Source organism: Gracilinanus agilis, chromosome 1 (assembly GCF_016433145.1).
Source record: "Gracilinanus agilis isolate LMUSP501 chromosome 1, AgileGrace, whole genome shotgun sequence".
NCBI classification, from domain to species: Eukaryota; Metazoa; Chordata; class Mammalia; order Didelphimorphia; family Didelphidae; genus Gracilinanus; species Gracilinanus agilis.
In genome coordinates, this window is record NC_058130.1 from 529,614,683 (window position 1) to 529,639,864 (window position 25,182).

General features: G+C 34.1%; 1 protein-coding gene across 1 annotated transcript in view; it reads left to right on the forward strand.

Annotated features, from left to right (window-relative positions):
* Positions 1-25,182, forward strand: part of B4GALT6 (beta-1,4-galactosyltransferase 6) — an 89,402-nt gene that overhangs the window by 27,982 nt on the left and 36,238 nt on the right. The window contains exon 3 of the mRNA XM_044666440.1: positions 16,938-17,051. Coding sequence (XP_044522375.1) covers positions 16,938-17,051 — 114 coding nt within the window. The remainder of the gene's footprint in view (positions 1-16,937; positions 17,052-25,182) is intronic.

Here is a 25,182-nt window from a genome sequence, read left to right on the forward strand (position 1 = left end):
GCCATAAAATTAAAAGACTCTCCTTAGAAGGAAAGCTATTGGAATATCTGGATAGTATACTAAAAAGTAGAGAAATTGCCTTGCAAACAAAGGTCTGTATAGTCAAAGCTATAGTTTTTCCAGTAGAAATGTATGGCTGTGAGAGTTGGAGGATGAGGATTTTGAGTGCCACAGAATCGATGCTTTGAAATTGTGGTGCTGGAGAACACTTTTGTGAGCTCCCTTGGACAGAAAGATCAAATCAGTCTATACTTTAAAAAATTAATTCAGACTATTCATTGGAAGGACAAATACTGAACCTTAAATACTTTGGTCACATAATGAGAAGGGGGACTCACTGGGAAAGACCTTGACGTTGGGAAAGATTGAAGGTAAAAGGGAAGGAGATAGCAGAAGATGAGATGGGTAGAGTGTCATGGAAACAATGAACGTGAGTTTGGACAAACTTTGGTGAATAATGAAGGACAGAAGGATGTGTCTTGCTATGTTACATGGGGGTCACAAAGAGTTGGATATGATTGAATGACTGAACAACAGCAACATATTTATATAAGTGAACAGTAATTAGAGAATCTAAATCAGTTGTGTAAATCAAGAGTCCACTGAAGAGAAGTGCTTACTTGTAAAAAAGCCAAAAGAGCCCTATCTAAATAGGAAGTAATCATCCATGTGTCCTATAATTCATTTTACTTTGTCAGTGTTACTTATCAGTAGTCCTCTGTTCCAGGCATCTAAGTGGAAAAAAAAACTAAAAGTCTACCCTATTTCCCAATTAAGAAAAGATATGATAGCAAATAGTTGTTGAATCAATTTATGAATCAGTAAATGAATATACATTGTTGACTTGCCTTTGTTAATTTGTTGAGATATTAGAAATTTTTATTAAAAACAAGATGCAATTTTAGTGTTTGCCATCATATCTTTCCTTAATTGGGAAATGGGGTAGATTTTTAGTTGTTTTTTTTTCCATTTAGATGCCTGGAACAGAGGACTGCTGATAGGAAAGGAAGTGCTTTTTAAGTAAATCTTGGTATAGGGTATTTGCTTAGGTAAATGTGTACTAAGAGGTTTTTCTTTTATATTCCTATAGGTTTATCTGACAATGTAGGCTTTATCTTCAAATGTCTGAGACTACAGATTTAATATTATTTCAGAAAAGAGCTTTTTGTTTTCTTCAGCTAATTTAATAAAGTTTAGAAAAATTAGAAAATTACAGGAGAAATACTTTCCCTCAGAATAAAATAATCCCTTATTTTGTGGTCTGTTTGGATTGGAGGTGAAATATTTTTTTTGTCTAAAGTGGAAAAGTCAGGACAGGACTAACAATTAGTTGGGTGATAAGCAGAATTACCTAGTCTCAATATTAGCCCACAGTAAGAAGCCTGAATTTTTCCTACATAATTTTGTTCTCATGATAATATGGGAATATACCATGGGGCTCTTTTTATTTTTAACAAACATAATTTTAGTTATATTAAAAAATTTTATTTATAAATAATTTTCTCAAATCTATATTCAGTCTGACTAATTCAAGTTTTTTTTAATCCTGTTTTTAGTCAAGCAAACAGTTGTCAATCTTCCTAACCAAACTTTCTTTCACCATTCTTTCTCAGTACTCTCTTCTCTCTGACTCCTTTTTAAAAAAGCTCTCTCCTAATATGGAATAAAAATTAAATGTATTAAATACAAATGCAAAAAGATAAAATTACAAGCAACAAATATCAATCTTTAATTAGACTGAAAAAAGTTTAGGTTGGCATTTAAACCATTTCTGAGGGAAAATAGTCATAGGGAACTAGTTTGGGAAATATCATTTATCATTTTCCTATTGGAAAACCCTTAACTTCTTTGAAAAATAGGATATGGAATATAATTTATGTGTGCATAAGCATATGAATATGTTTGAAATCAAGCTTATTTTTCATTTCTCAAGTACTAAACTTCTGTCAAGTAAAATAGATACATTAGTAACTTAACAAATTTTTTTTGCACTAGAATCATTTCTCAGAAGTATTTATTATTTGTTCTGTAACCATTTAAATTCAACAAGCATTTGTTAAGCTTCCACTATGTGCTAGATACTTTGGTAGGCATTTGAGATAAAGACACCAAACCTAAACAATCCTTGCATCTAAGAAGCTTATATTCTGTTGAACAGAGTTAGCTATCCAGAGCCATAAGGAAAAATTCTCAGTGCCTACTGAATCATGGAAGCTATATTTGTTACGGGATGGTTTCTGAAGCAGAGATTTTGTGGTTCAGTTGTTTCGGTTGTCTGATATTTTGTGACCTAACTTGGGGTTTTCTTTGCAGATGCTGGAGTGATCACACTACTAGTAAGTGTCTGAGGACACTTTAGAACTCAGGTCTACTGATTCCAGCCTTGGCACTCCATCCACCTTTCCATCTAGCTGCTAGTTATTGTTTGAAGTTGTACAAATAGAGACTATTAGTTTCCAGATCTTATTGAAATGTCTCAAAGTCTAGCATTCTTTCTATTATGCCTTACTGCTTTTCTGTTAGGGAAAAACAAAAAACAAGAATTGAGAAATCTCTTTTCTGATCTTCTTTCTCCATTAGGTGATATTATACAGAGGACAGTGAATGGAAGGTCCGCAAAATTATTGTTGTTATTAGACATTATGGGAAAGAAGGAATATGGCTACTGTTTCTCTTTCCTTACTATGTGAAATCATGTCTCCATTTCTAGCTGCTGTTTTGTATAGTTTGTTTTGTATATATTTGTTCACATCTCTTCCATTAGATTTTTAACTCTTTGAGGGAAGGAACCTATCTTTACTCTTTAGCACTTAGCAATGCCTGGCCAAGAGGTACTTATGAATGACTGATGGTTTGCATGCTATCTCATCCACTAGATTCTAAACTCCTTGAGGGCAAGGACTGCCATTTGCCTCTTTTTGTAGCCCCAGCTCTTTTAGCACAGTGCCTGGCACTTAGGAAGTCCTTAATTAAAATCTATCAATTGATTGGATCAAAGACAGTACTTCCCCTCCCCCCACCCCAAAGTGATGATTCTTATAGATCCACTCTTACCTCACCACTTTCTTTACTCACATGGGAGAATAATGTTTCTATGGATTTTTTATGACATCATCTATCCAGAAGCTGAGGCAGTTAATTGCCTTTGTCTTACCCTTTGGTAAGAGGGGCTACTTGACAGGCTGGCTGGTGGTTCAATGATGGAGAGTTTACTAATTTCTCTCTTTTAGGGAGAATATGTAGAAAATGATGGAGGAGGGGGTTCTCTTATAAACAACAGATGGCATAACATCTTTTCTGCTTCCTCTGGAATAATGTGGGATTACTATATGGAGTTGGAACCCTTTACATCTTGAAATAGTACTAGGATGTTATAGAATTTTATAGAATATTATAGAATAGATTATAGAATCATAGAATATTTTATAGAATATTATAGAATAGATTACAGAATCATAGAATGACATAATTTACAGGAGGTGTTGGAATGTATGAAATACTCTGTTAATTAAAAGTTAGAAAATAATCTGCTATTTTAATACTCTCTTGCATAGTTGAAGTTATCAGAATCATTTTGATATTTTTCTATGTAGCTAATCATAAAATGACACTCCCTTGGAGACTCAAGGGTGTAAACGAGAATAAGGAGGACATCTATATACTTTTGTGCTTTTTAAAAGAGCGTGGGCTACTGATAAGGTTTGAAGTGGTAGACTTGTTTTTGTTTATGACCATGGAATATTAGAATTGGAAGGGATCTAATCTGCCCCTCCCTTCTCCCTTATTTTATAGTGGCAGTAAAGCAATCTGTTTGACTTCTAGACTAATATTTATTGTGTTAAACGAGGTTCTGACTCTATCGAATTTCCCATATTATTTTTTATCTTATTGTGAATGAATGCTGAGGTTCAAAAGAAAAAAAAATGCATCATACTTCAGTTAGTCTAATGAATGAGTCTAAACATTCCCACTATCCTTAATTTGAAAACACTTCAACTTCAAGGACATAAAATTTTGGTAGTGTGGGTTCTCCCTCTACAAATGCTGATTACCATCCCTCTTGAGAGACGGCTTTGAGCATAAACTAGCTTTAAGGTTAGCAAAGTTGTTTTCTATATATTAAGTTATTTGATCCTCGCAGCACCCTTTTGATATACATGCTATTATTACCCTGGTTTTACAAATGAGAAAACTGAGGCACAGAGCAGTTAAGTGACTTGTTCTAGGTCACCCAGCTAGTTAATGACTGAGTCAGGATTCAGACTCATGTCCTGATTCCAAATCCTGTTTCCTTTCCACAGCACTACTTAGGTGTCTATGGATGTATGGCTAGTAAGTGTTGAGAGAATTTGATCCTTGATTTTTGTTGATTCTGTCTGTTGCTCTTTTCATTATTTTACTCTGTAATCAATATATATCATTCTTTTCTATTAATTTCAGTCCGGAAAAATATTTCACATTCAAGGTACTAAGGGTGTAAATACAGATGTGACATGTCTTATTCTCAAAGAAATTGCAATCTCTAACAATTTTATTCTTCTTTTAAATTATTTTTTAATTTTTATTCCAAATGTCTACAAATCCAAACAAAACAAGCATTTCCATATATAAAGAAAAAGATATTACACTAATGAAATGACAAACATCCTATGTTTAACTTCCTTTTCTTCATATTTATATAATAGTTCCTGTCCACAATTGTCCCAGCCCTTTCCCACCCTTTTCACATCACGTAGGATATTAACATATTCATACAAATTGTCTTTCATGTTTTATCTTTCTGTTCAGTTTCTGAAGATAACATTCTCAGTTTATTCTTCCAGTATTATATCTGTGGTTGTGTATAATGTTTTCCTGCTTCTACTCATTTTACTGTTCATTATTTTATATAGTTCTTCCTACGTTAAAAAAAATCAGTTTGTTTCTAGGTTTGAAAAAAATCATTTCTTATGGTGCAGTAATATTCCATCACAATAGTTTACCACAATTTGTTTAGCCATTCTCCAAATGATAGGCATCCCTTCAGTTTCTAATTCCTTGTCACCACAAAGAGAGCTTCTATAAATATTTTGGAACATATGGATTCTTTTCCTCTTTCCTTAATCTTTTTGGGAAACAGACCCAGGAATAGTATTGCTAGGTCTAAGAATATACATACTCCTGTAACTCTGGATATAATTCCAAATTACTCTCCAAAATGGTTAGATCAGTTCACAGTTCTACCAATGGTGTATTAGTGTCCTCATTTCCCCCCATTTCATCCAACATTTGTCACTTGGACCTTTTGTCATTTTATCCAATCTGGTGGGCATGAGGTATTATTTTGGAGTTGTTTTGATTTATATTTCTCTAATTAGAAGTGATTTGGAGCATTTTTCATATAACTACGTATGGCTTTGATTTCTACATCTGAAAATTGTTCAAATCTTTTGCCCATTTATCATTTGGGGGATGGATGGCTTTATCTTTCAAAAGGTACAGAAAGCACTAATGGAAATCACTGTGGTGGACATTACTTCTCTCCCACAAGGAGCTGGCTGCTGAAGTAGAAATGATGGGGGTAGGGAAGAGCAACAGGTTACAGGGAATACAAAATATTGGCATGGACTTATAAAATTGTTTGGCAGGAGATCTAAAGCTTAGAGTGAGCTGGGACTGCTGAAAAGTAATGACAACAAAAAAGGTTTTAAAAGTGATTTTGTGGGAAAGAGGAGGACTGAGCTCCTGCTTGGTTGGGACAGAGAGGATGTTGATAATGGACCGTGGAAAGAAGACAGAGTTTCTCAACTCTTATTTTGCTTTTTTTTCTCTGACAAGGAGAATAATCTTCAGTTTGGAAAGCATGGACAAAAAAAATTGGTTAATAGAAAGCTGATCATTATGATGAATAGGGAGGAAATAAAAGAGAATTTAGCTCTTCTTTATGTTACCAGGCTCTGAAGAACTATAGCCTGAGGTATTAAAAGATTTGGTGGATGCAATTGGGACTCTGCTAGATGCAGAAAATGGGAGAGGTAGTGCAGGACTGGAGAAGCACATACTTCCAACCTCTTCATCTTCACCTCTGGGCTTCCTTCAACCCCTAGTGAAAATCTCAACATCTCTAAGAAAACTTTCTTTTAAGAAACTTTAATGCCAATAACTTCCCTCAGATGTTTATCTTCTATTTCTCTTGTATAGTGTTTGTACATAATTGATTGCATATTTTCTCCCCCTTTAAATCATAAGCTCCTTGAGGGCAGGGCCTGCTTTCGCCTTTCTTTGTATCCTCGATACTTAGCACAGTGCCTACCACATAGACATGCTCAATATATACTTGTTTACAGACAGAACCAATTTTCAATAAAACTACCAGAGTGGAGTCTTTAGACTGTAGGCAAAGGATTTAGCTTTGACTCCTGGAAAAAAAATCTTTGACAAATTACTCATTGAGTTAAACATTTATTAGACTCCTTTTATGTGCCACACACAAACTGGTACCTAGATTAAAAAATTTTTTTTTTAATTTTCAAGTGTGGCAACTTAATCAGTTTCCACTACATATAATATGAACCTCTCCCTCAAATTTCTTATAATTTAATAGGTTTGATAAGACATAGACTAGAAGAGAACTAACTAGAATACAACATAGAGTGTTTAAAATGTATGATGTTCTTTTGGCTTTGAAATTTTAGATTTGTTCAGTTTGTTCTTTTTTTCTCCAAGGATTGATTTATTATTTTGTTGATTGCCTAGACTTAATAAAATAATGGGAAAATGTTAATTAAACATGTTCTGTTATATTTTCTCCCTAGAGAATCAATGATTAAACATTTATCTGCATGCTTTTAGATAGGATTGACTTGGTAGAATAGAGGAATTTAAAAAAAATTAATAGAATTTATTTTCAAGTATCTCAGCCCCTCTTCCCTCTATGGCATTATAGAAGGCATCATCCGACAAAAAGATATGTGTGTGTATGTATATACATACACACATTATGCCTTTCATGTTTCCATTTTTTCAATTTATTCTCTGGCGATGAATATTAACAAGTTATTCTTTAAGCATTAAATCTGTAATTATATATAATGTTCTCTTGTTTCTATTCCTTTTGCTGTTCATTATCTCATGTAGTTCTTTCCAAATTTTTTTTAATTAGCCTGTTCATCACTTCTTATTGCGCAGTAGTATTCCATCACAATCATATATCATAATTTGTTTAGCAATGGCATTTCTAGGTCTAAGGTTGTACACAGTTTTATAATTCTTTGGGTATAATTCCAAATTGCTCTCCAAAATGGTTGGATCAATTCACAGTTCCACCAACAGTGTATTGGTGTCCCTGTTTTTCCACATCTCCTCCAACATTTGTCACTTGGAACTTTTCTCAGTTTAGCCAGTCTGGTGGATATGAGATGATATCTCAGAGTTGTTTTCCTTTATATTTCTCATCAGTAGTAATTTAGAGCATTTTTTCATACACCTATATATGACTTTGATTTCTTCATCTGAAAATTATTCATATCTTTTGTCCATGATGGCTTTTATTCTTGTAAATTTGACAAAGTTCTGTATATATTTTAGATATGCGGTCTCTAGCCAAGAAGCTATCTATAAAATCATCTCCCAGTTTTCTGCTTTCCTTCTAATCTTGGCAACATTTGTTTTATTATACCCCCTTTTGAATTTAATGTACTCACAATTATCCATTTTGCATCTTATAAAATGCTCTCCATCTCTTATTTATTCATAAATTCCTCTCCTATCCAAACATCTGATAGGTAATATATTCTCTTGCTCATTTGCTTATGATAGCTCTTTATGTCTAGATCATGTATTAATTTTGGTCTTATTTTAGTAAATGTTGTAAAATATTGGTCTATATCTAGTTTATGCCAAACTACTTTCCAGTTGTTCTGCAATTTTTGCCAAATAGTGATTTCTTATCCCCACACTCTGGCTCTGTGTTTCTGTCAAATACAAGGTTACTCTAATCTTTTCCTACTGTTTGTTGTATGTCTATCCTGTTCCTTTGATCTATCTTTATATCTCTTAGCCAGTACCAGACAGTTTTGATAATTACTGCCTTTTGATATAAAAATGTAATGTAATATAATATAAACAGTTTAAAGTCTAGTTCTATTAGACCCCCTTCCTTTTCATTTTTTCATTAATTTTTTTGATAGTCTTGATCTTTTATTCTTCCAAATGAATTTTATTATTTATTCTAGCTCAATAAGATACTTTTTTGGTAATTTAATTGGGATGTCATTGAATAAGTAGATTAGTTTAGGTAGAATTGTCATTTTATTTTATTTATTTTTAAAGATTTAAATATTTAATTTTTTTAGAAAAATTTTCCATGGTAACATGATTCATGTTTTTACTTTCCTCTTCACCCCACCCAAAGCCAACACACATTCAAGACTTATAGAATTGTCATTTTAAATTATATGGCTCTGCCCATCCATGGACAATTCATATTTTTCAAATTATTTAGATCTGACTTTATTTTTGTAAAAATATTTATATTTATATTTGCAGTATGTGTTCTTTATAGGAAAAATATCTAATTGTAAAATGGGACATTATTTTTTAAAACTCATTGATAATATGACTGTTCACTTATGAAACCTACTAGCTGAGTTCAGAAACTATATTTCTATTTCACTGAATCCTTTCTTATATCTGAGACTAACTTTCAAATGTACATTGAAGTTTATAAAACCAGTATTAAATTGATTAATTTTGTATTACTGTTGGGGAAGTAACACACAGTGAAATGTTAATATTCACTTTCAGAATTCTTGGCAGTTTAGATGGTAACAAAATTGTAGGGTTATGCTAGTAGCACTGAGGCTTTTAATTATTTTTGCCAATTTGATGAGTATGAGCCATTACATTTTTTGATTATTAGTGAAGTTGTGCATTTTTTCAGGTGATTATTTTCAGTTTGTGTTTTTCTTTTGTAAATTATCTTTTGTCCATTTATCTATTAGAGTCTGAAGGTTATCTTTTAAATTTTTTACCAGTTCCTTTAGTTGGAAGTCAAATTTGTGGCTGTCATATTTACCGTATATTTTTCTAAATTCTTATTTCTCTTTTGATTACATACTTTATAAAGGAAATTTTATATTGATGTAATTTGAGCACACTTATATTGAACCTAATAATTCTTTCTGTATAATAAATATAAAATGCCAATTTCCCTGAAAAATGAAGATTATTGTATTTTGTAGATGTTCTCTCTTATCCCACTTCTTCATTTGGGTAGCCAAATCTTACTGAGTCTATCTTCACATCTCACACTACTGCCTTAGTTCTGACCCTCATGACTTCTAGCCTGATGTATTGCATTAGACTTCTAAATGGGCTTTTATTCTGTCTGTCCCTCAATCTAGCTTCCAAAATTATTTTCCTCAAGTACATGCCAACTCTACCCCTTCAATAAATGCTGGTTGTTCCTTACTGCCTTTAGAATCTATAATTCCTATTTTGCATTTTAATTTTTTCATAGCTTTGACTGAAAGTACCCTGCTAAACTTTTCACTCATCACATAGGGTATCTCTCATGCCTGAAATTTAAATTCTCTTCCCCTCTGCCTCTTAGAATCCCTAGTATACTTTAAAACTTAGCTCAAGTATTACTTTCTACACGAGGTTTTTTTCCCTGTTTTCTCCCCCAGCTACTAGTGACTTGCCACACAAAATACTTTTGTATTTATTTTTTGGATATACTTACTTGTGAACATGTTGTTTCCCTGGTAAATTGTGATAAGCTATCCCCAGCCCTTCTTGTCCTTCTGCTTCACTTAGCACTTTTTTCTACATGGTGCTGACACAGTGTAGGTTCTTAATAAATGTTTGTTGATTGAGCATTCTATTTTCTTTCATTTCAGTAGTTCACTTTTTATGCTCAGGTATAACAACAAGCTTAAAAACATTGTGGTATACAATGGGAGATGTTGATCAAATTCCATTTTCTTCCATATTGCTAATTAATTTCCCCAAGCATGTTTGATCAATGATGAATATTTTCTCTTGATCCAATGTTGAGCTGTTGTATAAATGTGCTTGGTTTTTGTACTTTTCTTGATCTTGAGTCACCTGGCCCCTCTCTATTTTCCTAGTCCATCAGCCCTTTTCTTTTATTCCTCTCTAGTTCCAAATTTATATACATTATACTTCAACATTTTCATTACCTATTTTTTCATCAAACTTTTTGTAATTCTCCCTATCTATCACTCCACTGATACAGATCCCTCCAGTCTTAACAGTAACAACCTAATTGCTAAATCTACTATTCTTAAAATTTTCAGCCTCCTTTTGACTCTTCTGCAGCATTTTGGATGGTTAACCAGCCCCTTTTCTCTTTCCTTTTCTTCAGGGGATAACAGTCTCTCTTAAAGTTCTTTTTCCTGCTTCTCTAATCAGTCCCTTACTACCCTTTGCCAATTCTTCAGATTCCAGTTTTTATGGTAGTGTAAGAAAATATAAGTAAGGTAATGGGGTCACCAGGGATATTATAATAAACTAAGGGGTTTGTGGGAACACACTTTGGGATTTAAGAGAGATTAGACTTGGACATTGAAGACTTGTATAGCTAAGCTACTCCTAACTGACAAATAACAGTCAACTGTCACTCTGGCCAGAGGCCTTGAATTCAACAGACAAGGCAACAAGATGAAACAGGGTTTTAATTAGAAACAACTAAAAGGAGGGATAGGAATGACTACTCTAAACCCTTAACACCTAATAACAAAACCCACAGGGAAAGGGAAGGACTTATTCTACTCTAACTTAGTGATCTAAACTAACAGGGCCCAAGGAGCTATAAATGGAATCTCTGGGTTTCTGCCTCAAACCTGGAACCTGCCAGGCTTGAGTACAGCTAGGGCTTTGTGGCTTTGGGATTCTCACTGCAATCCACTGATGATCTCTGGATGCCAGGAGCTAAAGTTTTCTCAGGAACCAAGTAGAGAGGGTTTTGCTTGAAGCACTGTCCTCCAGTTCTTAAACTTCTCCTCCTCTCTTGGCTCTGTAGATTTGTCCTTTTGCTAGATGCCACACTCAGGATCCCAGGGGAAAACAGGCTGTAGGATGTCCTTTGCTCTGAGGTCTCCCAGGCTGGCAACAGTTTTTCCCACTACTAATGGAGACCAGACTCAGGGCACAGACAGACTTCCTCCTCCTCCATTCCAACCTGTAATTCCCAGCTCCAGCTCCTTCCTGCTAGGTACATCCTAATCAATACATAATCAATACCTAATCTAATCTTCCTCACAACAGTAGGTATTCCCCTAGAAGTCTGTCTTCAGATTTTTCTTTCCTTATGTTCTCCCCTTTGCCATTTTCATTTATTTTTTACTGAGTTAGTTCTAACCAGCACTTTCATGCAGATAATTTGAAAAAATCTTTCTTTAATGGTTTATATGATATTTCTACCTGAATATTCCATTGGTACCTCAAACTCAACATGTTAAAAAGAAACCAAACCATCTTTCCATTGTCCTCTTCTTTTGAACCCTACTATTTCTTTCGCCTCATCTTTTACATTAGAAACTGTAAGGTTCTCTTTGATTCTTACTTTTCTCTTACTCTCATAGCCAGTCATTTAACTTGGTCCTGTGAATTATGCCTCTGAGGTGACTTTCAAATAAATTTACTTTATTTCTGTTTTCAACACAATCATTCTACAAATGATTATTGTGGTCACCTGACTAGATTACCACACTAGCTTCCAAGCAGGAGTAGGAGTTGGCATTAGTGAACCTAGGTTCAAATCCAACCTCTGTTATTTAACCAACTGTATGACCTTGGTCAAGTCACTGCAACTCTATGGATTGCAATTACCTCATCTGTAAAATAGGACTGTTGAACTAGATGATCTCTTGTAGCTTCAAACCATATGACTGGGTCTGCCTGTCTTCACTCCTACCTTCACTAGTTCATCCTTCACATAACTTTGAGACTTTAAAACACTATAATCTGACATTCCCCTACCTTTGCATATTTATCTTATAATATTCTCCTTGTACTGTTTGCTCTAGTAAAACAAGTTCTTCACCATCCACTTTACATACTCTGTTTCTTTCTACCTGCCATTCTTCACCACACTCCCTGTGCCTGGAACTCTTTTTCTTTAATGGTAGAATTCCCATCTATCCTTTAAGTTTGAATGTCACTTATTCCAGAAGACCTCCTTGATTCTCTCAGTCCTTAATAATTTCCTCTTCCCTCTTTCCTCCAGTCTTCACTTTGTATCTTTTTAGTTGCTTATATTATTTTGCATTATTATTTTCATATGTGCCATACCCTCCCTTGCCCTTCTAGATGGTAATCTCCTTGAGGTAGGGACCATGTTTTATCTAATTTTTGTGTTTTTCCAGTGTCCAGTCTTTTCTCAGAAGGTGCTTAATATTTATTGAATAGAATTATATGGAAATTTGAACAGGACTTAATTTTGACTATTATCTAAAAATGTTATGATGAAATAGTTCAGAGCAATTGCTTTAAAAACAAACAGCTACTATGTAATGAACCTTTACCTCCAGGAGAGGGAAATCCAAAGGATTTTGGAGCTATTTAAATATAATACTATAATAATTGATCAATTTCTGTTTCTTACAAAAGTTGGAAAAACTAAATGCAGAACTATCCTTAAGTTAAATAAAGAATACAAATCCCTATTCCATTTCCCTACTGAGCACTTATGAATTAGCATAGATTTTATTTTTAATTAATATATCCCATTGAATATTTCTAAATTATTGAATTGAATTTTGAATGAATCTGCTCCTTTCTTTCACTTTTGTAAAGAGCTATGTTGTATAGCATGCACTGTTAGAAAATGTAAAATTATCAAATATATGCTTTCATATAAGGATGACAACCACCTGGATGATGTTGGCTTAAGAAAACAGAATTAGGAAGCTGTAAAGAGGCCAATTTAGGCTTAAAATAAGGATAAACTTCCAAACAATAGAACTGTCCCAAAGTAGAATGGACTGCCTCAGTAAAGTAGTGGATTTATTCTCATTAGAGGATTTTAGGAAAAAGCTATATGACTATTTGTTAAGTGTGCTGTAGTGGGAATTCTTTTAAAAATATGGTTTGGATGAGATGATCAACTTTGAAGTTATAGGATTCTGTGATTTTATTTTCAGACTATACAGTATTCAGAATATTAACTTAATTAGCATTTATATTTTCAAGTATAAATTTTTTAAAAATGTGCTACTTATACTTTTCTATAAATACAAAGGTTTTAATTCTTAAATATCCACCTAAATTTTCATGTGAAAATGTATAAGAAAATATTCCTATAATCTCACTTTGAATGACTGTAACTTATGAGTAGAGATGAAAGAGAAGGATTCATACTTATAGTCCCCAGTTAGGGACTGGTGTAGATGAACTTTAAGGATTCATTCACTTTTAAATTCTGTGATTTTTTGAGGGTCTATAATGGTTTTAATTTAACCTTTTTGATGCCTCAAACAATTCCCACAAACCTATAATTCTAGAGAGATAGAAAGTTGGTTGAGCTAGGAGTAGAGCCAAGATATTGGAGAAGAAACACAGAGTGATCTGATTCTCTACCAAATTACCCTCCAAAAAAACCTGTGATATAACACCTCAGGATGAATTCTGGAGCAGCACAACCCACAAAGAGATGGAGTGAAGTAATTTTTTAGCGTAAAACAACTTAGAAGGTCAGCTTGAGGGATCTAGTGACTTTCAAATACAAAACTGTAGAAACATAAAAAGGTAAACAGTAAAGAGAAATCAAAAGACATTCAATAATTATGTCTATCCCTACATGGGGAGATGATTTTTGTAACTTCAAAGAACTTTATCATTATTAGGACAGTTAGACATAGACATAGACTTAGTTATATATAGACAGAGGCAAGGGTGGAAGTTGAATATGATGGGATGATATAAAAATAAAATAAATTGAAGGCATGAGAAAGAGGAACACATTGGAAAGAAGGGGAAAGGAAAAATAGAATAGGGTAAATAATCTCACATAAAAGAAACATGAAAGATATATATATATATATATATATATATATATATATATATATATATGAGGGAAAGATGGGGAAGTGGGAGGGGAACCTGCGGACCTTACTTTCATAGAGGGATCATATTGACTACTAATTGGAGAAATGCAAATTAAAACAACTCTGAGGTACTGTCTCATCCCTATCGGATTGGATTTTATGACAGAAAAGGAAAATGACAAAACTTGGAGGAGATGCAGGAAAATTGAGACATGAATGCATTGTCGGGGAATTGTGAACTGATTCAATCATTCCAGAGAACAATTTGGACCAAAGGGCTATAAAACAGTACAAATCTTTACCTGGTTTGTATTTCAAAGAGATGAAAAACATAAGGGGAAAGGACCTTTATGTACAAAAGTATTTAAAGCATCTCTTTTTGTGGGAGCAATGAATTGGAAAGTGAGGTGATACCCATCTATTGAAGAATGCCTGAGTAAGTTATAGTATATGATTGTAATGGAATACTATTGTAGTAAAAGAAATGATAAGCAGAAGAAACTTAGAAAAACCTGAAAAGACTTACATGAACTGAACCAGAGTGAAATAAGCAGAAGCAAGAGAACGTGGTACCCAGAGTTAGGAATGCTGAATATGAACAACTGAATAGTTTAGCTATTCTCAGGAATACAGTGACCCAAAACTCTATCCCAAAGGACTCATGATAAAAAATGCCATCTACTTCCAAAGCAAAAGAACTGATATAGTCTGAATCTAGACCAAAGTAAACTTCACTTTCTTTCCTAATTGTTTTATTTGAGTTGCCTTCTACAGAGGATTAATATGGGAAAATGTTTTACATGATTGTACTTGTAAAATCTATATGAGATTGCATACCATTTCAAGATAGTGAGGAGTTTGAGAGAGAGTGAGGGAGAGAATTTGATTTTCAATATTCTTTGAAAAATGTTGGAAACTGTTTACATGTAATTAAGGGGAAGAATAAAATAAAATAAAAAAGAAAGTTGGTTTGGCTGCAATTTTTAAAATTAATCATGTGTTGCAGGTGTTATTGTAGTTAAAGGATCTTGGAATTACCAGATATGTTAATGATGGTAGTTATATATGGTGAAGAAAGTAGAAGGAATTTATAAACCTGATTCAAAATGTTTCTTTGTATTAGCACATACTTTCTTCAGATTGTTTCTAATAGAAAAAAGAACTTAAAAAGATTTTAATATATCATCTGCAAAAGTGTTAAATATCTAATATACCTTATTACAGATGGTATAAGAAGTGTTGAAATATAATAGCTAATTTTGCTATTTGTGTGATGGCAATTTGGAAGATTTAAAAAGTGGGAAATATGATGTAGTAGAAAGAAAAAAGTTACATCTCTGATATAATTTCCTCCTCAAACCATATTTTATAGTCACACACAAGTGCATGTGTGTGTGTATGTGTGTATTAACTGGATTTGCTTACTGGTATACAAAATACTTGGAGTAAAATGGTATACGAAAATTCCTGTAAGGAAAAACTCTCTATCAGTGTTTATTGGCACCAGCTCTAAAATTTATAGTACTAGAGAGTTGTCTGGTTAAATGAGACATTAAGTGTCTTGCCCAGGGATGTTTTCTTCCCTTGGCTAAGATGTTTTAGAGGCAGAACTTGAACCCAGGCTTTGACTCCAAAATCAATTCTCTGTTTTTTTATAGAGGTCTCTTATTTGACCTTAAGAGGCAACTTCTGTCTTTTGTTTTGAATGAAATGATCAGATCACAGATAAGTCAGACTTGGGAAAACTAGCCACTCTTGCATGGAGGAGAAATCTTTTCCAAGGGTGAGGTTTAGGATTTATGAACGGAGATAGAGAAGAAATTAGCAAGACCAAATAGGTTAGGATACGTGTATGGAATACTTTCAAAATTTCCTTGAAATGTAACACAAAAAACAGTGTGGTTAAACAAACAAATAGCCTTCCACTGAGTGGGAAGAAAGAGGACAGAGAAAGGAAGAGAAAAGAAGAAAGAGAAAAAGGGGATGAGATGCAGAGTAGAATGAACTGTATTAGAAGAAAATTTTGGGTGACTGCTGGTCATGAAGCTCATACAATTCAGGATTGTGTTAATTAATATGTGGTGCATTAGAATGATACATTAAAAAGCTTGAGTTGGTAACAGTAATGGAGAACATATTCCTAAACAGGTGTATTTCTCATTCCCATGCTAAGGGGCCTCAGGTGATCCTATAGATTGTATGGATGAATGCCTCGTTGTGAGTGTGGGAATATCCCATTTGCAGCTGTCTAGGACAATAGATAGCCAGCAGTGATTTAATAGCTAAGTGGAGTCCTTGTTATATTTCCAAACAACATGTAGAGTTGATTGTGTCTTCCCAAAGTAAGTGTGGGAACCAAAGGCCCCTGATTGACCACAGTTTAGAATACCCAGAACTGCATTTTAGGTCTATAAAAAGGGTAAAAAAATGTTCTTATGAAAATGGGTGTGTTCTTTTCTAAACCCTGTTTCCAGGGTTCCCTTGCAGTACCCTTTGTAGGGTCAGTCAGACATCACATATTGAACACATGATTTGTATTCAAGAAAACCTGAGTTCAAATCCTGATTCAGACATTTGAGGCAAGTCACTCAATTTTTCTCAGCATCAGTTTCCTTATCTATAAAATGAGAGGGTTGGATCAGATGGCTTTTAAGTTCCCTGCAAACTATAAATCTGTGATCCCATGATCCTAAGGAGATTAGCCATGGTGAGTCCATCTCCTTTTCTCTATCTTTGCACATAATTACTGGAACTGCTTCTGCCAATTCTGTGTATTATAATTTTCCCCACATTGATAATAATATATATGCTGAAAAACTGAGAATAAAACATCAAGTAATTTGCTAGAGATAGAAAACCCTAATTTTTCTTTTTTTCCCCTCAAAGATTACCCTGAAGGCAATAATTCAAGTGATTATCTTGCTCAAACAACAATGTATCTTCCAGAAAACTTCACATATTCTCCTTTCCATCCATGCCCAGAAAAGCTGCCTTACATGAGTAAGTGAAACCTAATGTTAATTCAATTAAATGTTTTTTTTTTGTGCTATAATTCATGTTGCAACAGAACCATCATTTCATTGATGTGGGAATTTCCTCCATCAGTGAAAATTGCAACCAATTCATGCTTTCTCATTCTCTAATTCCTATCCATGTTCTTCCATAGATCCTTCACAGAGTATCTCGAAGGGACCAATAGAGGTCCTTTTATTTTATAGGTTAGGAAACTGAGATGAAGTCAGGTTAAGTGACTTGACCAAAGTATCATGGGTAATAAGTGGCAGAACTGGAATTTGAACCCAGGTTCTACTTCTCTGAATCCTGTGCTCTTTTTGTCATACTGCATTGAGGCCTTCTAGATGAGTTTTTTCTTTATTTTTTAAACATTTCATGGGCTCCATTATAGCAATAAGGCTATTTTTTGGTTCTTTATTTCTTTAGTCTTATCTCGTATGGTATTTTTAAAACATAGATCATTATCAAAAATATGCTACAAATTCCTTGTGCCTACATGTATCTCTTCATTGCCCTTTGGGCCAATTTGCATATAACTTTCATTTCTAAGATGATGATGATGATGTTAGCTAGCATTATTGTGGTGCTTTAAGGTCTGTAAATAGCTTTACACATTATTTTATTTGATTCTCATATCAATCCTATAAGGTAGGTGTTATTATTGTCCATTTTTTTACAGATGAGGAAACTGAGGCTAAGGAAGGTTAGTGGATTTGCTCAGGGGTGATAGAGCTAAGAAAGTCTTTGAGATGAGATTTGAATTTAGGTCTTCCTGCCTCCAAGGCCAGTGTTCCATCTACCTTGACATCTAGATGAATTAAAAAATTATAATGTTCTAAAATGCCCAACTATATTATTGTATTGGCAGGAGAGAACTGAATTAGAAATGAGGAATTAAGCTCTCAAATCTTAAATTAAAGAATCTGGCCCAGTGGCCTCATTTTGAGATCATGTGTGAATCATCATGATGATGCCATGTTTTAGAAAATATTCTTTCCAGAGTGGAGTTTCTCTTCTCATAAACATAATAAAGTGGGTTTATTAATGTGATTAATAGTTGTATTGCTGAAAGAGAGAGGAAGGGGTGCCATGATTTGAGACAGCTGATTATAGTAAGGGTATTTATAAACTCAAGAATTCAGACAGGCAGCAAAAATTTGTTAAGCATGTACTGTATGCCAGGACACAAATACAAGCAAAAAGATAGTATAAGGGGCAGCTAGGTGGCTCAGTGGATAGAGAGCTAGGCTTGGAGACGGGAAGTTCTTAGTTTAAATATGGCTTCAGACATTTCTTAGCTGTGTGACTCTAGACAGTTCTTTTAACCCCCAATTGCCTAGTACCTAGCACACTTCTGCTTTAGAACCAATTCTTAGTATCAGTTCTAAGAAAGGAGGTAAGGATTTTAAAAAATAGTACCAGCTCTTAGGAGTTTACATTCTATTTGAGGAAGACAATTTAAAAAAGGAACTGATAAAAGAATGTGGTGACAAAGCTTATAGAATCCAAAGCATAGCCAAGAGAGTAATAGAGTATGGCTGACTTGATCCTGTTCACAAAATGGAGGCATCAGGAATAACTCAACAATGGGATAAGAGGCTGGCATGTTGGAAGTGTTCCAGGTTGAGAAAGTGGAATAGAACAAAATGCCCAACGAAACCAATCAGTCAGATCTAGATTTTATGGTGACAAAGAGGTAATCTAGATATTAAGATTGTTAGACTAATTAAAAACTGATTGAATGACCACACTGATTATAATTGAAAAAGTGTTAACTTTGGAGGACTTATTCCAAAGGAGTAACCCAGGGAACCATTCTTGACTTTGTGCTGATCTAAATTTCATCAGTGATTTTGATAAAATCATGGATGATATAATTATCAAGTAGTCCCAAATTTGGAAAGGTTAGTGGATAACAAAAGGTTTAAAAAGCTAGCAAGCTAGAATATATTAGGATGCAGTTTATATAATGTTCTATACATGGTTACAAATATCACCTGTACTGGTTCAGGAAGCATGACTAGGCAACTATTCATGTGGAGATGATTTGGGGAGTTTTAGCATCAATCAAATAATTTATTAAGCAACTACTATGTGCTTGGTGCCGAGAAGACAAAGACAAAAATGACAGTCCTTGCCTTCAAGGAATAGAAGAGAATAACATGTTCATGTATAACAATATCCAAAAAATAAGATAATTTGTGTGGGAAGGCACTAGAAGTCTGAGGAGGATCAGGAAAGCCCTCATTTAGAAAGTAATATTTGAACCAAACTTTATAGTAAACTTAGGCTTTCTCTCTTGCCATGCAGATGTTAGGAGGGAATGCATTCCAGGAATAGGGGACAACATGTACAAAGATAAAGAGATGGGAGATGGAGGGACATTAACAAGTTAGGTAGGCAGGACCATAGAGTATAAAAAAAGAAAATAATGGGTAATAATCCTAAAAAGGTATGTTGAAGCCAAGTTATAAAAGGTTTTAAGTAATTCACAAAATGGAATTGGTATTTGACCCTAGAGGAAGTAGGGAACCATTGGAGTCATTGATTAGAGTAGCATGACTAGACCCACTTTGACATAATGCAGTGGTTGAAATGGAGTAAGAAAACTGAGATCAATGAAGATGCTGTTGTCTAGGTGAGAGATTATAAAGGCCTAACCTGTCATGGTGGCTTTGTGAGTGGATAGAAGAGGAGAGGTAAGAAATGTGGAGATAGAATTGAGAAGATTCAGTGATTTATGGAATATGTGGGTTGAGAGAGAGTGAGGAGTGAAGGATGCCTGAAATTTTGAATCTGGTTCTGTGTTACCTCCAATGCCTACCCTTCTTGATTTCCTTATTTCCATCAAGGTCATCACAATTTAGGCTTTGGGGGTAACATAATGAACTCTATTTTGGATATATTGTATTTTACATGTTCATAGAACATATCCAATTTGAAATATTCCTAGGTCAGTTCATGATAAAAAAACTGGACTTCAGGAGAGAAGATAGGGCGTCATATATAGGTTTATATATGATCTGCATTGAAATGATAATTAAAACTTTGGTAGCTAATGAGGTCATCTAGAGAGAATGTAGCAAGAGAAAAGGACCCAGGACACAAGTTTGGGATCTGTGGAGAAAGGAATTGGAAGTAGGAGATAGATTCAGCAAAGGGCACTAAGAAGGACTTGATAGGTAAAGAACCAAGAAAGAACATTGTTCTTGACACATAGTGCTCAGTACATGCTTGATGATTGATTGACCAACAAGAAGCCATTGCAATAGTATATGCAAATGAGGATGAGAACCTAAATTAAGGTAGTAGTTGCTTAAGTATTGAGGAGATAGATTTGAGAAGTGTAAAGGTAATGGGAAGGATTCAAACATGAGATTCTGGAAGGATAGTGATGATCAAGACATATGAAGAAGTTTGGGAGGGGTGAATACTGTTTTAGACATACTAAATTCTAGATACTTACAGGAAATCCAAGAAGCAGTTGATATTGCAGAACCAGAAGTCAGGAGAGAACCTTAGAAACAATAGCACATGCAGACCACTGGCCCTGCTTCCAGACTAGCCCATGAAACTATCACTAAAGGGAACAACTCTTGTTGAAAAGGGATCCATCATCCCTACCACCAACTACTGACCCTTGATGGTACAGAAAAGCCAGCCTAGCTGAAGCAGCAAAGGACCTTAAAAGAGATAATAAATGGCACGTAGCAGAAAGTCAAGCCATCTTGTCAGCCACCTTCCTTAGACAGTTGTAGAAGTAGCCCAGAACCCTGAATCCAAGAGTCCCTGGAACATCCATGCTGCCATCATGGGATTGCTTAAAATCCTTAAAATCCTTCAGTGCTAAGCAGATATGTCCCTAGAAGCAGCTGAGGGAACTTAGCTCAGCTTCATTTATGTTTTGTGAGATGACTCTAGGAATTCCATCTTTACCCATGCCCCAAGGAAGGCACGTCAATCTCATCCTTGTTACATTAGCATCAGTTAAAGGACCTGGAAATATTCAGCTGAAGAGAGGAGAAAACTCATGATGTCATGATAGTTTTAAGGGCTGTCAAATGGAGGAGGGATTGTACTTGTTCTTCATGACCCCAGGAATCAGCCAGAACTTGTCAAGAAACATATTTCCTTTATAAGTAAACTTTCCTTTTTTTTTCTTGTTTTATTCCACTCTCCTCTCTGAACACCATTGAAGGCAAAAATATAGAGATTATGTTCTTCTTGTTTCCAATTAGTTCATTCTCTGGAGGTGAACATTCACAAATTATTCTTCAACTATAAAATCTGTAGCTATATATGTATATATGTATATATAATATTCTCTTGATTCTATTCATTTCACTCTTCATTATCTCATGTAATTCTTTCCAATATGAAAAGATAGGATCTTGTTTCTTTCAGTAATATTCCAATACAATCATATACCACAATTTGTTTAGTTATTCTTCAATTGATGGACATCCTCTCGGATTCCATTTTTCTGCCACCACAAAGAGGGCTGCTATAAATGTTTTGCAACATGTAAGCTATTTTCAACTTCCCCTGATCTCCTTGGGAAAAAGGCCCAGCTAGTGGTGCTCCTGGGTCTAAGGGTACACACAATTTTATAACTCTGGATATAATTCCAAATTGTTCCCCAAACACCTACAACCTGATCTGGTTGGGCCCTACTCAATAGTGCTGGCATCTAGGTTAGTTCAATTTATAGGGAAAGACCCTGGGATACTGGCTCTCTGAAAGGAGGAACCTGCTTTTGGGGAAGATAGAAGCCTTAGTAAAATGTGGGAGTATTTTCTATTATAATTAATCTTACAAATATTTGCTGAGCTTTATTGACAGCACAGCAGGGCAAGAGCTTTAGGATTCCCTAAACTTTCTCTGGAACAAAGGTCTGGTTGTTCCATCTAAGCTGCATATCTGTTTTCAAAAGACTGAAATTAGTCTTGGTAATGTTCTAATTAATAAGAAATAGAATAAATGTATAGTTGACTAAAACTTCTTAAAATATAACATTTAATAGATTTTTTTATGCTGTTGATGGAGAACAACATAATAAATATATACACATAAAGTCTTATTAGCAAACAAAAATAATTGACTATTCAATATGTGAATACAGTATATATGATAACATTTATTGAAAACAGAATTATTCTGCTTAGTTTTTCAGTTCAGCACAATCAACAGTAGGGAAGTTTTATCTTAAAATTGGAGTATACCTTTTTCTTAGAGTAGTAGAGACTAGTCACAGTTATATCAAAATATAATTGATCTTCAAAGTCAAGTTAAGATGAAATATTTGTTTAAATCTTTTCAATAATAATATCGAGATTTAGAATGAATAATTTAGAGCCATTTTAATATTTATAGATACTCCAGGGGCAAATTCAAAATGGATTTCATTACATTTCTGAATTCTATCCAACTAAATGTAGAAAATTTGCTTTATCTTAGATATAAAAAATAGAAGGTGCAACTTAATTTCTTTTTGGTAGATGTGAAAATGTGTAGAATTATTTAAAGCAATTTTGTTTTGTATTAACATAAAAATGATTATCTTTAGTATTTTAACTTTTAAATTACCCAAGTACAGCTCATTTTGGGGAAGAAGGACCACATTTTTCCTTATATGAATTCTAATTTGATTTATAATTGTTTTATGCGTTCTCTTTGTCATATATGGAGCAGACCCTTTTTAGTGTGCAACCCTGATAATGACTGCCGATATTAAAATTGGTAGTACAGCAAAACTATGAGCAATAGAGTTCTTTCTTAGGAGAGTTAAATTATGTCTTTTATCTGGGTTTAAATAATTCAAAACTATGAAAGAGGGAAAAAGAGAAAAAAAGATCAGTAATAAATTTGTTGTAGAAAACAACAATGAAGGTAAAGATCATTAAGTACACTAAAAAAGAAGAGAATGTCATAGGAGATGTATGGTTATTCAGGAAAGCTGCAGAGATTGTGTGTGTGTGTGTGTGTGTGTGTGTGTGTGTGTGTGTGTGTGTACACATATGAAGGGTAGAAGAATCAAAACAAAATATGTAACAAAACTGGATAAATAAGCCTGACCTACATAAGGATGATGTTTATTCTTTATGCCTTCAAAAGATAGGACTAGGATTTATGGGTTAGAGGAAGGAAATTTTGGTTTCAGTGTATACAGAAGAACATCAAGATCTGGACTTTGTGATAAGATATTGAACTCCTTATTGTATATGATAATTCTTCATATATTTGAAGACCTCTGTTGTATATCCCTAAACCTTCTCTCTTCCAAGCTAACCGTTTCTGTTACTTCAGGTGAAATGGTTTAACACTTTAACACAATAACACTGGGATTATTATGAAGATCAGTGAGGTTATATATGTAAAGTACTTTGCAAACCTTCAAGTACTATATAAATATTTGCTATTATTTTTATTTTTACAATTCTGATAATCTTTCTCTAGATATGGTCAATATTTTTCATTGTCCTTATTAAAATGTGGTATGCAGAAACTGAAAATATCCCAGTTGTGGTCTGACCAGTAAAGAATACAGTAAAATATTATTTCCTTAATCTGGATGCTTTACTTTTATTAATACATTTTAAGATTAACGTAGTTGTCCCAAAATTAACACACAATATTGATTCTCATAGAGCTTTTGGTTACCTAGAATCTTTTTTTCATGGGAACTGCTTTAAGAAAAGTCAGGTTTTCCCCAACCTTATCTTCAGCAGTTGGTTTTTGAAACTCAAACTGGATTTTATTTTTATCCCTATTAACCCTCATCCCAGCCTGACATAATAATTTTGAATTTGTTTCTTTTAGCTAAGGAAATAGCTTTTATTCTAGCTTTTAGTCAACTACAAAGTTAATAAGTGCCTATTCTCAAGTGGAAGACATTAGCTAAAACATATTGTTTAGCATTAGTGCAAAAAGCTTGCATGTCAGCACTGAACTTGAAAGGGTGATATCTACATGGTTAATAGCATTTGTACTCAGGCGACCATATGCTGATTGGAGAAATAATAATTCCTGGAGGCAGGCTTGAAACAGGTGTGTGAAAAAGACACAGCTTGATTTTTCTCTGTCATTTCTGTTTCTAATCCAGGAAAGGAAAATTATAGCTGAAGGGATATTTCCAGAAAGCTAACAGGTACAATATATTGGCAATTTAACCTTATATCAAAAGACAAAATTGCCTAGTAGCAAGAAGAGCTTGCTGCCTTTAGAAGACAAAATGTTCAGAATAAGACTTTAGATGCCAAAATAGTGTTAAAGATAGTAAAACTAATGCAATGATTTAAATTATTTGAGATTAGAGAGAAAAAGGGAAACTGAGTTTTACTATTTGTTTGCCTTTTGCTTCAAAGAAATTTCCTAGAATAAGATGAAATTTTTATTGTTATTTTTGCATGATGATGTTGAGGCTTTTTGACTTGAATTAATTAGCCAGTCAATAAACATTGATTGAATATCTCCTCTATGCCAGATACAGTGCTAAGCTCTGGGATACAAAACTCCCAAGGAGCTCACAGTTTATGGAGGAGACTCATGCAAACAACTATATACTGGACAAAGATGGAACTGATCTACACAAGGAAGGCACTAGAATTAAGCATATGGGAAAGAAAATTTCCTGTAGAAAATGTGATTTCAGTTCCAGGGAACAGAGAAAAAAAGGGAAATTCCATGCATGGGGGATAGTCAATGATAATGTTCAGATTTGAGCTATAAAGTCTCTTGTTCAAGGAACAGAGAGGAGAACAGTGTCACTGGATCAAAGAGTATGTTGGGAGGGAGAATATAAAGTATTAGAAGATAAGAAAGGTGGGAGGGAGAATATAAGGTTTTAGAAGATAAGAAAGGCAGGTGGGGAACAAATGCCAACAAGAAATTTTATATTTAATTCTGGAGGTGAAAAAGAGTCATTGGAGTTTATTGAATAGGGGGGGTTGCATGGTCAGTACTGTGCTTTAGGAAAATCATTTTGACAGCTAAATAAAGGATGGCCTGGAGTAGAGACTGGTGGCAGTGAGACTAACCAGAAGGCTGTTGCAAAAGTCTAGGCATGAGATGATGAGAGATTGTTCCAGAGTGATGACTGTCAGAGGAGAGAAGGAAG